At 51.0% G+C, this 15749-nt stretch overlaps 1 protein-coding gene and 1 non-coding gene across 2 annotated transcripts; both read left to right on the plus strand.

Moving 5' to 3' along the window:
- The first annotated feature begins 1517 nt into the window (after positions 1–1517).
- Positions 1518–3649, plus strand: LOC101002707 (olfactory receptor 2V2). The gene has a single exon (XM_003900655.3). The coding sequence runs from the start codon at positions 2557–2559 to the stop codon at positions 3502–3504; it is 948 nt and encodes a 315-aa protein (XP_003900704.2). The 5' UTR covers positions 1518–2556; the 3' UTR covers positions 3505–3649.
- Positions 3650–15186: 11537 nt separating this feature from the next.
- On the plus strand, positions 15187–15259 carry TRNAV-AAC. Its single transcript has one exon. It is a non-coding gene; the product is annotated as a tRNA-Val (tRNA).
- The last annotated feature ends 490 nt before the right edge of the window (positions 15260–15749 follow it).

Consider the following 15749-nt stretch of genomic DNA (forward strand, 5'->3'; position numbering starts at 1 on the left):
TGCTTGGCCTCTTCGGGCAGAACAGCCCCACTGGCCATCTGGGGGGATGCTGAGTACACAGTGGGTGTAAGAATCTGAGTTCAAGGAAGCCATCCCGGAGAGGGAGACAAATGTCCTTAGTGACCCACATAGAATTGTACGAGTTACATCTGCAGAACCTGTCCTGGAAACCCCACATAAACCCCCTCATCAGAGGCTCAGAGGCATGCCACAATTATCCTCCTTCCACGGCGGACACAGCTATGTCTGCGGAGTCACAGAGAGATGGACACGGCCCACAGTAGCTGGCAGCCGGGCTGGGTCTTGGACCCATGGCTTCAGATGCCCTTTCCAGTTTTCTGTCTATTTTCAGTTTCTGCAAAGAAAACTTCTTTCTAGAGAGAGTCACTTGTTACATAGATGTGCTATAAGCATTTCTGAAGAGACACAGGGATGTAAACATGGAGGGAAAGGAAGAGAGAGATGGACAGAGAGAGAGAGAGAATCAGAAACAGACAGAACGCATGTCTCTGAAGGTGCAGGTGGCCTGTGCCTCTGTACACGGTAGTAGGGCTGGGCATCTGCAGACAGGAAGGGGAACTTCTGCTGTGAATTTCTGGGGGACCTGGTTTGTTTTGCTGGTTGGTTGGACCTCGGGTCCATATGGCCAAGATGGTGTTTGAAGACTGTGGGAACAGCAGTTTGCTTCTATAGAAAACCCCCACCACATCATACGTAGGTGTTGGTGGTGGCAAAGACCCCTGGGCACATCTTCTGGGGCACAAGTCATGCTCCACTCTGTGGGACACAGCTCAAGTGGCTAAATCCAAGCCTCTGCACCTGGGCAGGTGCGTAAGAGTTGAGGACATTACTCCAGGTCTTTGCACAAAGAACATGTCCTATGGAATGGCCTCATTTTGTCTTTGTAGCAAGAAAAAGACCTGAATACATCTGCATGCAACTGTCTTGTATTTGTGCCTCTCACCCTTGTCTTTTGTAAACTGAAGACATGCGCTGGCACTCACAGTTCTACACGGGAAGGAAGCTAGCACTGACCTCTGCTACACTCGGGTCAGGAGAAAGCTCTCCCCCAAGTAAAGGGGAAATCCTCTGCTTTCAGAACATGGAAACTGCAGCTGCATTTCACTTCAAGGGTATTGTTTTACTTAGTTAACATGCAACTGAGTATCTCACCGTGGGACCGTCTTAGAGATAGAGCAGAGAGCAAACCAGGCAGGAGCTCGCTGCTCTCAGGACACTCAGCCAGTGGAATAGAGCTGACGATTCAAAAACCACAGGGCTGGGTGCAGTGGCTCACTCCTGGAATCCCAGCACTGTGGGAGGCTGAGGCAGGAGGATTGCTTGAGATCAGGAGTTCAAGGTCAGCCTGGGAAACATAAGGAGACCCCCCCATCTTCACAAAAAATTAAAAAATTAGCTGAGCATGGTGGTACGCACCTGTGGTCCCAGCTACTCGGGCGGCTGAGGTGGGAGGATTACTTGAGCCCAGGAGGTGCAACTTACAGTGAGCCTTGATCACACCACCACACCCCACCCTGGACCACCCTGTCTCCACAACAGAAAAAGCGCCCCACTAGATAAGCACGCAGAGTATCGGGGGTGATGAGAGCTGCGGAGTGAAAGCAAGCAGGGAAGGAGGGCAGCATGGGGGGCTTTGCAGCAAAGTTCTCAATGAGCAGAAGACATGTGGGGGAGACCTGAGGGAGGGTAGGCGAGTGGGGAAGATGCTCTGTGCAGACGGAGAAGGAAAGGTCCTAAGGTCAGATGCGTCTGGCTCATTCCAGGAAGAAAATAATAATAAAAGCGCCTTGGCAGATGAGACCCCCGGAGTCAGGGGTGAGGGCAGGCAGCTGCGGGAGGGGGAGTCGGGGGATCCTGGAAGGACATTGGCCCTTGCTGGGAGTGCGCTGGGAGCCAGTGGCATATCCTGAGCACAAGACTGACACCACCTGGCTTAAGCTGCAGGCGACGCCTTCGCCCTTAGTCTGCTGGGTGAAGCCAGGGACCAATCAGGAGGCTGTCGTGACCCCAGCCGCAGCCCTCAGCAACACAAGCATTGTGCCAAAGAGGTGCCATGTGTATGGGAAGGGATCGCCTGGCGGGGTCAGGTGGGGGCCCTTCGTGGCAGAAGTGGACTTGAGCCGAGATCGCGCCTCTGCACTCCAGCCTGGGCAACAGAACGAGACTCCGTCTCAAAAATAAACAAATAAATAAAAGATTCGGTGTCATATGGTACAGCCAAGACTTTGCCTGCTGAAGGGGGTTGTCTGAAGGTCTCTGACACATGAAACAACTCAGTTCTTGTTTTTGTGGTAAGGATACATACAGCACGTATACACAGTTCAATTCTAGGAGCCAGGAGGGCCCCTACTGCTACGTTAGGGAGATACGAAGGAGTGTCCCCTATTGTGTTCCAAAGCTTCAGTTGTTCAGATCTAATGAGTCGCACACAAAATAAGTGACTAAAGACATAGCAGCAGAGGTCTATAAAGAGATGTCAGTCAATCTAGCACATGTTTTTCGTATTCTCAGGTGACCAGGAACAAAAACTGAGCCATGGAGACATGGGCGAACCAATCATCCACAAATGACTTCATCCTCCTGGGCATCTTCTCCCACAGTACTGCTGACCTTGTCCTCTTCTCTGCAGTGATGGTGGTCTTCACAGTGGCCCTCTGTGGGAACATCCTCCTCATCTTCCTCATCTACATGGACCCTCAACTTCACACCCCCATGTACTTCTTCCTCAGCCAGCTCTCCCTCATGGACCTCATGTTGGTCTGTATCAATGTGCCAAAGATGGCAGCCAACTTCCTGTCTGGCAGGAAGTCCATCTCCTTTGTGGGCTGTGGCATACAAATTGGCCTCTTTGTCTGTCTTGTGGGCTCTGAGGGGCTCTTACTGGGACTCATGGCTTATGACCGCTATGTGGCCGTTAGCCACCCACTTCACTATCCCATCCTCATGAATCAGAAGGTCTGTCTCCAGATTACTGGGAGCTCCTGGGCCTTTGGGATAATCGATGGCTTGATCCAGATGGTGGTAGTAATGAGCTTCCCCTACTGTGGCTTGAGGAAGGTGAACCATTTCTTCTGTGAGATGCTATCCTTATTGAAGCTGGCCTGTGTGGACACGTCCCTGTTTGAGAAGGTGATATTTGCTTGCTGTGTCTTCATGCTTCTCTTCCCATTCTCCATCATCGTGGCCTCCTATGCTTGCATCCTAGGGGCTGTGCTGCGAATGCGCTCTGCTCAGGCCTGGAAAAAGGCTCTGGCCACCTGCTCTTCCCACCTGACAGCTGTCACCCTCTTCTATGGGGCAGCCATGTTCATCTACCTGAGGCCTAGGCGCTACCGGCCCCCCAGCCATGACAAGGTGGCCTCTGTCTTCTACACGGTCCTTACTCCTATGCTCAACCCCCTCATTTACAGCTTGAGGAACCGGGAGGTGATGGGGGCACTGAGGAAGGGGCTGGACCGCTGTAGGATTGGCAGCCAGCACTGAACCCAGGGCATCCAGTGCCTGGCTCTGCCATCTCTTGGCTCTGGGAATGTTGGGTTAATAATTCTGTCATTTTCAGTCTTGGCTTCCTCATTAATAATGAGGATTGTGACACCCGCAGACTTGGAAGGTCTTTTTAAACACTACATCAGTTTGTTCGTTCTCTTTCTTTCTTTCTTTCTTTCTTTCTTTCCTTTCTTTCTTCCTTCCTTCCTTCCTTCCTTCCTTCCTTTCTTCTTTCTTTCTTCTTTCTTTCTTTCCTTTCTTTTTCTTTCTTCTTTCTTTTCCTTTCTTTCTTTCTTTTTTCTTTCTTTCTCTCTTTCTCTTTCTTTCTCTCTCTCTTTCTTTCTTTTTTTTTTTTTCAGGGTCTTACTCTGTCACCCAGGCTAGAGTGCAGTGACACAATCTCGGCTCATTGCAGCCTTGATCTCCTGGGCTCAGGTGAGTCTCCAACTCAGCCTCCTGAGTAACTGGGATACAGGTGCATGCCCCACACCTGATGAATATTTTAGTAAGGGATTCACTATTGTTGTAGAGATAGTGTTTTCCGGAACTCCTGGACTCAAGCAATCCGCCTTCCAGAGTGCTGAGGTTACAGGCGTGAGCCACCACGCACAGCCAACATCAGCACTTTTTTTCTGATGAAAAAACAATTTTCCCCCCAATCTTTTGTGTACTAGTTATTTTGTGCTACACATTGACAATGAATATAGGACGTTGTAAACCAGCACTGTGCAGAAATAAGGCATTGGGATTGCTGTCACTCCTTATTTAAAATTGGAATTATTTCTACTAGGAGAAGACGTTGAGCTGAGCCTCCTAACTCTCCTTGCTAATGTTTTATTCTGTGCTTACTCTGTGGGAGACATCGCTCTATGATCTATGTATAGACATATAGACCCCACCTGTATGATGTTTACATGATGTCTCACACCAGTTATAGCCCAGCACTAGGGTCTTAGATAAACAACTTACAGATGACAGAAAATAAGCCTTTATAGTTCTCTTTGGAGAATGTCTACTCTTCCCACTGGGAACGTCATAAAGACGTATTAAAAGCATACAAGTTGTCTTTGAGATGATGAGGGACAGGGTAGAGACGTGCTTGCTTGTGTATTCAGTGGAAATTCCCCGAGCCTACTGTCTCCTCACCACGCCCCAGCAGTGTCAAGCGCTCTGTGTCAAGCTCAAGCGTCATAAGGAAGAAACTGGCTGAACTGCTTCCCCTTTGGGGAATGAAGACTGGAGCATGGTGGCAGAATTTCATCTGCTATTTGAAAACTGATTTTCAGTATTTCGGTTTGAACTATTTGCAGGACTTGTATCCATCCTTCCAAGCTCTGTACCTGTCCTTATTGGCAGTAGGATTCTCTTTTCATGAAAAAAAAAAATCATCTCCATTGAAGGCAGAGAGAAAAGAGGCCAGAACTGGGCCTCAGGATTAGACTAAAGCCCAGGGAGGTGTTTGCTGGGCTTTGGAGAGGTGGAGGAAGGTGGCACCCAGGGCCTACCATGGGAGATGACTTTAGATTGTCCACTCAGCTTAATTCTCACAGAAAACATTCTGTGGTGAAAATATGATGCCCATTTTACAGGACAGGAAGCTGCGGCTCAGATCGGTAAGTCCCTGCCTCATCATCCAGTTTTCCTCAGGAGGTGTCTCCAAGGACTGGTGAAAATAGAAGTAACTTTCTTTAGTCATGGGGCTGCAAGATTTTCCATTATGTAAATGTAAAATTTACATCCATTATGTAAATGAATCTTAGTGTATTCTGTGACCACTTGCTGATATCACTTAGGTAATGCTCAACCTACCAAATTAATTTCAACTCTATAATATCAAATATCTTTCTGTGTATTCTCCTCATTCTCATCGTATCTTTTTGCCTTGTACAAATTTCAATTTGCCCCAAATTCTCCTCTTCCAGGAAGCATCCCTGATTAACCTCAGATTTCTCTACGATTTTGCACCCCTCAAACCATAAGTACCTGAGCGTTGCAACCAGAACTGTTTATAGCCACGGAACCCCGAGACTGGAAGAAAATTTAGAGCAAACTTAATCCAGCCCCTTCCATGATGCAGAATTTTGGACACAGTCACCCAAGCAAAAGTTTTACCAGCCTTTGCCTTATCCAGTCCCATGATGGAGGAATTCCCATTTCATTTTAATTGCATTTCATTGGCATAGACTTCATGTCCTTAATTCATTTCCTGCACAAGGACCAGGTAATTCCATTGAAAAATATCTACTGAACACCACTAGCACCCAAAAATGTGGTAAGTTCTATGTCACAGAAAGTTTCCACAGGGTCCTCTTCTGTCCAGGCACACAATTCAATTCACTAACCAATACCGCTTATGAAACAAGAGTTGCATAACTAGTCTCAGTGTGAGCAACTGCAAACTTAGAGATTTACAATTGTTAGAGATTTGTAAGAAAATAATAAACAGGAAGAAAATATGTGTGAGGGGGGGCAGGTGCGGTGTACACATCTGTAATCCAAGCACTTTGGGAGGCTGAGGCCAAGGTGGAAAGATTGCTTGAGCCTAGCAGTTGGAGACCAACCTGGGCAACGTGGTGAAACCCCATCTCTACAAAAAATACAAAAATCAGCCAGGCATGGTCCCTTGGGAGGCTGAGGTGGGAGGATTGCCTGAGCTTAGGAGGTTGAGGCTGCAGTGACCCATGATTGTGCCACTGCACTCCAGCCTGGGCCACAGAGCAGAAGCCTGTCTCAAAAATAAATAAGTGAATAAATAAATGAACAAAAAATAAAAAGAAAATACATGTGAAAGCACAGGAGAGTAAAAGAAGCAAGAATCTTGCCAGGGTACCTGGGAGCTTTTGTTACTTGCTTCACTTTTGTGTATACCTGACATTTCTTATAACTAATAGTTTAAAATGCTCAAGGCCAGTTTTTTGTTTTTGTTTTTGTTTTTGTTTTGCCTACTGCCATTCATTGTATTGGGTGGTTTGGGGGCATAGGTGAAAAATCTTCCTGGCAATCAGTTAGGTCCATGTTCTGTGTGTGTGAATATAAAAATTGCTTGAAGCCAGGTGTGGCGGCTCATTCCTATAATCCCAGCTGATGATGGGAGGCTGAGGAGGAAGGATCCCTTGAGCCCAGGAGTCAGACATTGCAGTGTCACTGTGCGCCAGCCAGGGCAGCTCAGACAGAGCCTGTCTCTACAAATTAGAAATGTTCCATTTCAGCTGGGCAGGGTTTCTCATGTCTGCAATCCCAGCACTTTGGGAAGGCGAGGCAGGAGGATCACTTGAGCCCAGGAGTTTGAGACCAGCCTGGGCAACATGGCGAAACCCCATCTCTAGAACAAATAAAAATAAAACGTGAATTTTAAATTTAAAAATTGCTCTACACCTCCATTTGGAAAGACTGTATGTGTTTGTGACATGTATGAAAGCTAAGCTGGCCTCTCCATAACCGCGGGGCTCAGCTCTGTCCTGATCACGTTGCGCGCCCAAGTCTGACCCTGGAGGAATCAGTATCCGCTGCTGTCCGAGGTCAGCGCCCGTCCCCACCCAGGACAACCAACGGCCACAGGAGGGCAGCAGAGAGCCTCGATCCCAATCAGAGGCGAGCACGGGCAGCACCGGACGGGCGCAGGTGTTTACATTTGTTTGTTTTCTTTTTTATTTAAGTGACCTGTGCCGTCGTATTGGTCTGAAATAGCCCGGGATGTGGCCATAGAGACAGATCTGGTGCCGGTGAAGGAGAGAGCGGAGTGGGGTCCAGACTACTCCTGCCTCCCTCCTGCTGCCCTTGGCAAGGCTGCCAGCCTCTCTGTGCCTCAGTGTCCCCATCTGTCACGTGGGGTAATAACAGCATGGACTGCAGGGGGCTGGTGACCGTAAACAGAGTGAGGTGCGTCGCGGCAGCGAGGGCTGGGCCAGGAGGACCCGGTGGGAGCTCCCACTGACTGCGGAGAGGATTAGCAGGGGCCCCGCTGAGGACAGCCTGGGGGAGGTGAGGGGAAGGGGCTCGTGGGAGGGTGGTGGGAAACACCTGCAGGCAGAGGGTGGGTGCGATTGTGGGGACCTCAAAAGCCACACCCAGAGCCAGGGGGCACTGCAGGGCAGGGGCTGCAGCTGGGAAATTCCCATGGCCTGAGGTCCCCGTGGGCAAGGCCCCCCCAAACCCACACCCATCCCCAGGCCCAACTTTCAGGGGTGCTGGGAGGTCTGCCTGTCTCCCAAAGACCCACTGTGGTCACTGTCAGACTGGGACCTGCATGAGGGTGACCCAGGAAGGCAGGTCTGGGACTCTCTGGAGCAGGCAACCGTGCTCTCAGCAGGCGTGTTCCAGGGCCGTCTGTCTCTGTGGTCCTGAGCTGCCACCCGAGGATGATACCCCACCCTCCACACATGGCAAAGCGCAATGGTAGCACCCTGGCCATGGCGCGCACTCACAGCCCCACCAGCACGGAACTGCAGGGAGCAGGGGACACACAGGGAGTGGACCAAGTTTTCGGCCTATGCCAGGCCCTGAGCTCAGAAGGAAGCAGGAGATTTGCCCAAACCCATGCTAGGTGCAGGCTGGGGAGGCTGCTCCAGGAGGAGGAAGAGCCCGGGACAGATGAGGGGAGAGGCTGGTTCTGAATGTGTGGGAGACGCAACCAGAGCCTGATGACTGAAAAGCAAGCAGAGGCTGGGGCTTCCTAGGAGGCAGTGAGGAGACGGCAGCCCAGACCCAGTGAGATCACACCTAGGATGTCCCCAAGAAACCCTCAGGGGTGGGGGCAGGGCGTGCATCGTCACTGGGGGTGGGGCCAGGATGGGCATGGTCACTGGGGGTGGGCAGCCATGTGGATGAGCCCAGAGACCAGTGGGGAAAAGGGAGATGTGCCCAAGATTGACATCTAGAGGCGCCCACACCCTCACACACCCAGGTGCCCTGGCAAGCACAGCCCTGCTCACACAGCAGACGTGGGGAGAGGGGATGAGTGTGCGCACAGCAGGGAACAGATAAATGAATTTAAAGACATGGATAAGTTTAAAAGCTAAAGAAGGGCCCTGTGCAGGCCAATCCTGAGTGGAAATGAATGCAGGAGTCCAGTTACCCCTGCTGAGAGGGGAAAACCAGTGTTTTAAACTCAGGGCCTGGAGTCCGATGATCAGGAGGAAAGAGGTTCCAGATAGGACACAGATAAGGAACCTCCTCACCCCACCCCAGCCCCCAAGAGACTAGAGCAGAGTGGGAGGCCCACAGGCAGCACAGCCTTCAACTCCTGGTTTCCCCAGAAGACGCTGTGGGCATTTGACCAAGTGACCCCAGAGAGGCCCCCCTCCGGGGACATGTGACAATTTATACAATCTATCTTTTTGCTCCTTGAGCTCTCATCTTCTTGGGCCAGCAAGTAGTGACAATGGCTTTTCTGTGCTGCAGACTCTGTGTCCTGGGGAGGAGTAAGCAGGGCCCAGTCTGCCCAGGAGCCCCTCTGTCTTCTGGAACCTAGGGTCCTTCTGAGACAGTGTGGCTGCCCACCAGGCAGCTGAGCCAGCGGTGGAATGACTCTGATGACAGACAGCTGTGAGCTCCTGCTGTGGCCCAGGCCCAAGGCTTTAGGGGTCAAGGAGTCAGGAAGAGCCGTGCCAGGGGGGATGCCGGCAGAGGCGTTTGGGGTGGGTGCTTACATCTCAGTCACACGGGTTACAGCTACCACCTGTACTGAAGGACAGCCCAGAAGAAACCCGACATCTTGGCTTCCTCACTCTGCTGAGGGGCGGGATATTCAGCAGAGATCTTAGAAACAGGACGAATCTCAGGGACAGGAAAGCTGAGAGTTTAGAGCCAGCAGGGACCCTTGAGATCATCTCATTCACCCTCATCTTGTTGATGTGAAAACAGACTGAGATGGGAGTGGCTGGCCTGTGGTCACAGAGCAGGTCCCCAAACTGTGCCCAGAGCCTGGGTATGCATCGCCTCCAGAAACACACAACACTGGAAATGAATCCAGATGGCTTTCCAAATGGGGAAAGGCAGCGCCAACCCGGCTTCTCCTCCTGGACGCATTGGAACAACCAGCCAAGCAGCCCCAGAAGATCACTTCCTCCCACCTCCAGCCTACAGGTGACACTTTTGAACACCCCAGAGCCTCCATTTGCAGTTTGGACTCTGCCTTTCTGTTCACCTGGAGATCTCAGGGCTGAAAGGTCTTACTATGGTGGAATCGTGTTTCCCTCAAAATTCATCTTAGCACTCCAACCCTCTTTACCTCAAAATGTGACTGTATTTGGACATAGGGCTTTTAAAGAGGTGGTCACACTAAAATGAGGTCACTATGGTGGACCCCAACCCAACCTGACTGATGTCCTTAGAAGAAGAGGAAATGTGGACACACGGGGCCATCATGGGTGCAGGTGCACAGACAAAACACCACGTGTGGACACAGAGAGAAGGCGGCCACCTGCAGGCCAAAAAGAGAAGCCTCCGCAGAAACAATCCTCCTGGTGCCCTGATCTCGGACTCGCAGCCTCAGACCTGGGAGAAAACGACCATCTGTTGTCGAAGCCCCAGGCCGGGCTATTTTGTTCTGGCAGCCCTAGGAAACTCCTCCAGACGTCTTCACAGACGGCCCTGGCACTCCCAGGCCCATGCCCAGGGTGAAACCTCCAGGAAACCCAAGCCCAGCGCGACCTCCCAGTCACAGGTGAAGGGCTGCCTGGCTGGCTGCTGCCCACACAGGCTCACAGCTCACAGGGAGCCCGGTCTGAAGCCCCATCCGCTCAGAGGCGCCTTCTCCAGAAAGCCCGAGGGAAGATGCCACCACCGCAGCTCTTCACACCGCTGTCCCTCTCTGAGCTCCGGCCTCACCCCATCCAGGACAGAGTTACACTCAGGTGGGTTTGGGAAACCAAGGAGCACGCGGGCTGTCTGTGCTCAGACCAGTCCTGAGAGGGGGTGGCCCCGATGGATTTCCCCAATAGCTGGCCCATCCGGGGAGGCGGCGTCTAGGGCTGTGTAGGGGCTACCAGGGCGACAGTACCACCCCCACCCCTGGCAGAGGAGAGGTCCAGAAGAAAGAGGCAGTTCCCGCTCCTGCGAGGGGACAGCGGCGCCGCCCTGCGCTCAGGCGCGCCGGGCCGGTCTCCCTGGAGCCGTGGCGGGAAGGTGCAGGGACCCCGGCTTCGCCCAGCCGCGGGGGCTCCAGGTCCTCTCCCCGGGCGCGCGAGCTGCGAGCGAGCTGGGCCGGCGTCGGCCTGGGGGTCTCCCGCGAGCGGACTCGCAGGCTCGGAAAGTTCCTGGGCGCTACCAGGGGACGCGCTGCGTTTCCCAAGGGATGTCCCCGCTCCGCGGCAGCCCAGAGGCGGTTCCTTGAATCCCTGATAGAAACTCTCCCGATACCGAGCGCTGGAGGGAGGCGCGGGCCTGGAAAGGGAGGCAGAGGCCGCTGCTCCCAAGGCGGGAGCCGAGGACTAGGAGCGGGTCCAGCGCGGCCTGCGCTCCCTCCCGGGAGCCGCTGAGATGGGGCTGAACGCGGTCTCTTCTGGAACACAAACGAGAAGCCGAGGCAAACGGGCCCACTATCCAGGTTTGTCTCCTTCCTGCCGCTGCTGGGGAGTACGCCTGGCCCTCGCCCAGCCTCCTGCTCCGCCCCTGCAGCCCCGGCACCCGCCTTTCCCTTGCAGCTCCGTGCGCCCTCGCGCCGCCTCTTCCACATCTCCCGGGGCGGAGGCCCCTCTCCATCGCGCAGTGCCGTCCACCGTTGTCCGCCTGTGCGGACTCGGTCTTCCCTTGTACCTCACCCCCACCCTTCCCCTCTGGGAAGCAGGATCCGTCCGTTTTGTGTCCCCCATGCTGTGTCCCTGGCCCTGGAACTGAGCTGCCTTGGCACAGCTGTAAATTCAGTGAGTGTTTCTTCAGTCTTACCTGAATTAGCGTGTTGGTGCTCACAACCTCGTCATCCACACCTGCTAAGAAGGCGCTGCTCTCATCCCATTCTACAGACGAGGAACTGCCACCTCCAGGGGTTGTGTAACTCGCACCCTGACAGCCAGCGCAGGAGCTGACCACCCCCACCACACACACACAGGCGGCCCCTGCAGAGGGCCAGCACACTCAACACCACGACCCTCCTGCAGCCCGGAGCGCTCATCAACAGAAGCTTTTGTCTTCTAGATTCAAAAAGACAGCTGTGGAAAATAAAAGCCAGAGCCCCCATCTCCTCAAGGACCAGTACTTTGCACATCACACCCAAAACACAGCAGCACACATCTGCGCCTCCTGCAGACACACACTATTGGGTGGACGTCCCCGTGTTGACCATAAACTTGATCCTATAACGGATGCTCGTTTCGTTTCTGTGACATGCATTTTTAGTTTTTTAAACCATCCATTGGCAAGGTCTCTATTCCGACGGTTTTGGATTGGATGACTTCCGTCACGCCCCTCCCGGATTCAGTCTCGCCGTGGTGGGTCACCTCCTTCATTTACTTGGCATCTCCGTAAATTTACTCACATCTTGATTATTTATACAACGACTTTACCTTGATTACAAGCGACACTAGCAAGACCTTCAAGTTTCAAGGTGCAAGTTACCTGCCCTCCAAGGCTGCGGTAAAGCATTATGTAAACATTAATTACACTCTGGGTCAGAGGAATCATTTTGCACAATGCAACTGTCACCTGAGCTGATCCCAGGGAAACACTAACTGCCTGTTGCTGTGTTTGGGGGTTTGTTTTTATGGTTCAGCATTCTATTACAGCTTTATTGGGGTACAATTCAATACAATAAAGTCCACTCATTGTAAATATACAGTTCAATGATTTTTAATCACTGCGTAGGGTTCTGCAACCATCACTACAATCCACTTTTAGGACAGTTCCTTTGCCAGAAAAATTCCCAGCATGCCCATCTGCAGCCAACCCTGGTCTCGACCTCAGCCCTAGACAGAAGTGATCTGCTTTCTCTCTGTTTTAATCTGCTTTTTCTGGAAATGTCATATAAATAAACAGTAGTAGTGGAATTGCTAGTTTCAAGTTTCACTTTGCTATACCAAAAAGTTAAACATAGGGTTACTATACAATCCATCAATTCCACTCCTAGGTATACATGAAAAAGAGCTGAAAACATGTGTTCATGTAAAAAATTGTACACAAAATGTTCATAGGATCATTATTCATCATAGCAAAAAAGTGCAAAGAAGGGTGGGCAAGGTGACTCACACCTGTAATCCCAGCACTTTGGGAAGCCAAGGCGGGTGAGCTGCTGGAGGCCAAGAGTTTTAGACCAGCCTGGGCAACATAGTGAACCTGTCTACAAAAAAATACAAAAAGCAGCCACATCTGGTGGTGGGCACCTATGGTCCCAGCTACTTGTGAGGCTGAGGTGGGAGGATCACTTGAAACAAGGAGGCAGAGGTTGCAGTCAGCTGTCACGGCACCACTGTTCTCCAGCCTGGATAACAGAGTGAGAACCTATCTTAAAATAAATAAACAAATAGGCTGGGCACGGTGGCTCACGCCTGTAATTCCAGCACTTTGGGAGGCTGAGGCAAGCGAATCACAAGGTCAGGAGATGGAGAAATCCTGGCCAACTTGCTGAAACTCCGTCTCTACAAATAAAACAAAAAATGAGTCAGGGGTCGTGGCGCACGCCTGTAGTCCCAGCTACTCTGCAGGCTGAAGCACGGGAATTGTTTGAACCCGGGAGGCAGAGATTGCAGTGAGCCAAGAATGCACCACTGCAATCCAGCCTGGTGACAGAGCAAGACTCCATCTCGAAATAAAATAAAATAAGTAGTGGAAAAAAACATAAATGAGCATCCATTGATAAATGGATAGAAAAATGGAATATTCACACAATGTAAACATTTGTTTATTTATTTACTTACTTACTTATTTATCTGGAGACAGGGATTCACTCTGTCATCCAAGAAGCAGTGCACTGGAGTGATTACAGTTCACTGCAGCCTTGGACTCCTGAGTCCAAGCAATCTTCCTGCCTCAGCCTCCCAACTAGGTGGGACTACAAGCAAGCACTACCATGCCCAGCTAACTTTGTTTGTTTGTTTGTTTGTTTGTTGTAGAGATGTGATCTTACTATGTTGCACAGGCTAGTGTCCAACTCCTGGCCTTAAGCAGTCCTCCTGCCTCAACCTAGCAAAGCCCTGGGATTACAGGGGTGAGCCACCATGCCTGGCCTATTTGAAATGTTTAACTGAAAAATGAACAAAAATATTAGGGTCCACATATACAGTTATTTGATTTTCACCAAAGGTACCAAAGCAATTCAATGTGGAAATAATGTCTTTGGGGACAATTGGTTCAGGAACAATGGAATCTCCACAGGGGAAAGAAATTAACCTTAATCCCGACTTCATACTACAACAAAAAAATTAATATGAAATAGAATTTACACTTAAACATGCAAGCTAAAATTTAAAAGTTTCCAGATTAAAAGAAAAAAAAAATAGGAGAGTGTTTGGGGTGTGTGTGTGTGTGTGTATGTGTGTGTGTGTTTGTGTTTGGAACAGGGTCTTGCTCTGTTGTCCTGGCAGCAGTGCCGCAGTGACATCTCTGCTTACTCCAGCCTCAATCTCCCAGGCTCAAATGATACTCCCGCCTTAGCCTCCCGAATAGTTACAGGAACTACAGGTGTGTGCCACCACTCCTGGCTAATTTTGGGAGTTTCTGTAGACATGGTGTCCCAATATGTTGCCCAGACTGGCCTTGAACTCATCGGATCAAACGACCTACCCGCCTCGCCATCCCAAAGTGCTGGGATTACAGGTGTGAGCCGCCGCCAGGCCAGTTTTGGTTGTTTGTTTTTTGATTCTTTGTGTTTAATGGAAGATATTTAAGAGACACCTCACAATGGAAGATAAAAAAAAATGAGTCATACACATGAAAAAGTGCTTATCATCTTTCCTCATCAGCTAAATGCAAACTTAAACCATGAGGAAATACTACGTACCCAGACGAATGGCTAGAAGTTAAAAAATAATCATCGTAATACGTGAAAAGTACCAAATGCTGCCACGGAGGGAGCCTCACAACGCTTGCACAGTGTTGATGGGAGGAAATTAACCTAAATATCCAACGGCAGTGGCTGCTTGGATAATCGAGAGCTCTACCAAACAATGGAACAGTGAAAATGGTGTTGTGGGCTAGTTCCTCTTTCATTCCACTCCAATTTCTCCAGGCCCACAAGCTCCAGCTCCACTCACGAACTCATGGCCTCATATTCTCCAAGCAGCTTCTTCTGAAAGTCTCTTCTCTTAGAAAACGGTGCCAGCGCGCCCCTGCTCTTCAACCCCATGCCCACTGTCAACCCCAGACAGTTCGACTACCTCGCGTCTCTCTGAGGTCGTCACCACAGCTTCTCTCAGGACTCCCATGCCCACTTATGCCACCACGTCGGGCATGAAAATTCCCTTTTCTTGTCTCTCTCTCGCGCGCGCTTTTTCTTTCTTTTCTCTCTTTCGAGACAGTCTTGCTCTGTCTCCCAGGCTGGAGTGCAGTGGCGCAAACATAGCTTAGTGCAGCCTCGACCTCCTGGGCTCCAGCCGTCCATCCGTCTCAGCCTTCCAAGTGCTTTTCTTGTGTGCTTATGCCCATTAGCTAAGCTCAAAGGGACGCATGGAGGAAGCTCAGAATCACCGTGAGAAATCAAATAGGGCCCGTTGTCGTGCCTCATTGTGATGGGCCGGGAAACCCAAGCAGGTTTCCGTAGTGTAGTGGTTATCACGTTCGCCTAACACGCGAAAGGTCCCCGGTTCGAAACCGGGCGGAAACAGCACTTTCTATTTTTCACCTCACTACTTCAAGTTAATTACACAGATAGCTAGCCTGGAACACCCCACCACTATCTCCACCTGGTTACGGAGAACAGGCCATCAAGGGTATTTATACCGTTGCCTTTCCTCAACGGTTGAGGCACCCCAGGTGGTACCTCAACTGTTGGCACCTGGGAAGAACTGAACCCACCTCACTTGCTCTGGACAGCAGCGCCGACAAACTTCGCACAAAGCCCGTCCACTGGACGGCTGCGCGCTGACAAATGGAATCCAGATCCTGAGAAAGCGTGGGGCCCAAAGCGAGTTCCAACGTTTTGTAACCCATGGGAGGACAAAATGGAGAAATCACAAAAAGATTGTAGTGGTGGGATTCGAACCTATGCATCCGAAGACACTGCAGCCTTAATCTAGCGCCTTAGACCGCTCGGCCTTAGCTCTCTTTTTCGCGACGGTGTACTTACATATTTCCCTTCTTTATACAACATCGCT

The sequence above is a fragment of the Papio anubis genome, chromosome 5 (genome assembly GCF_008728515.1).
Source record: "Papio anubis isolate 15944 chromosome 5, Panubis1.0, whole genome shotgun sequence".
Taxonomy (NCBI): Eukaryota; Metazoa; Chordata; class Mammalia; order Primates; family Cercopithecidae; genus Papio; species Papio anubis.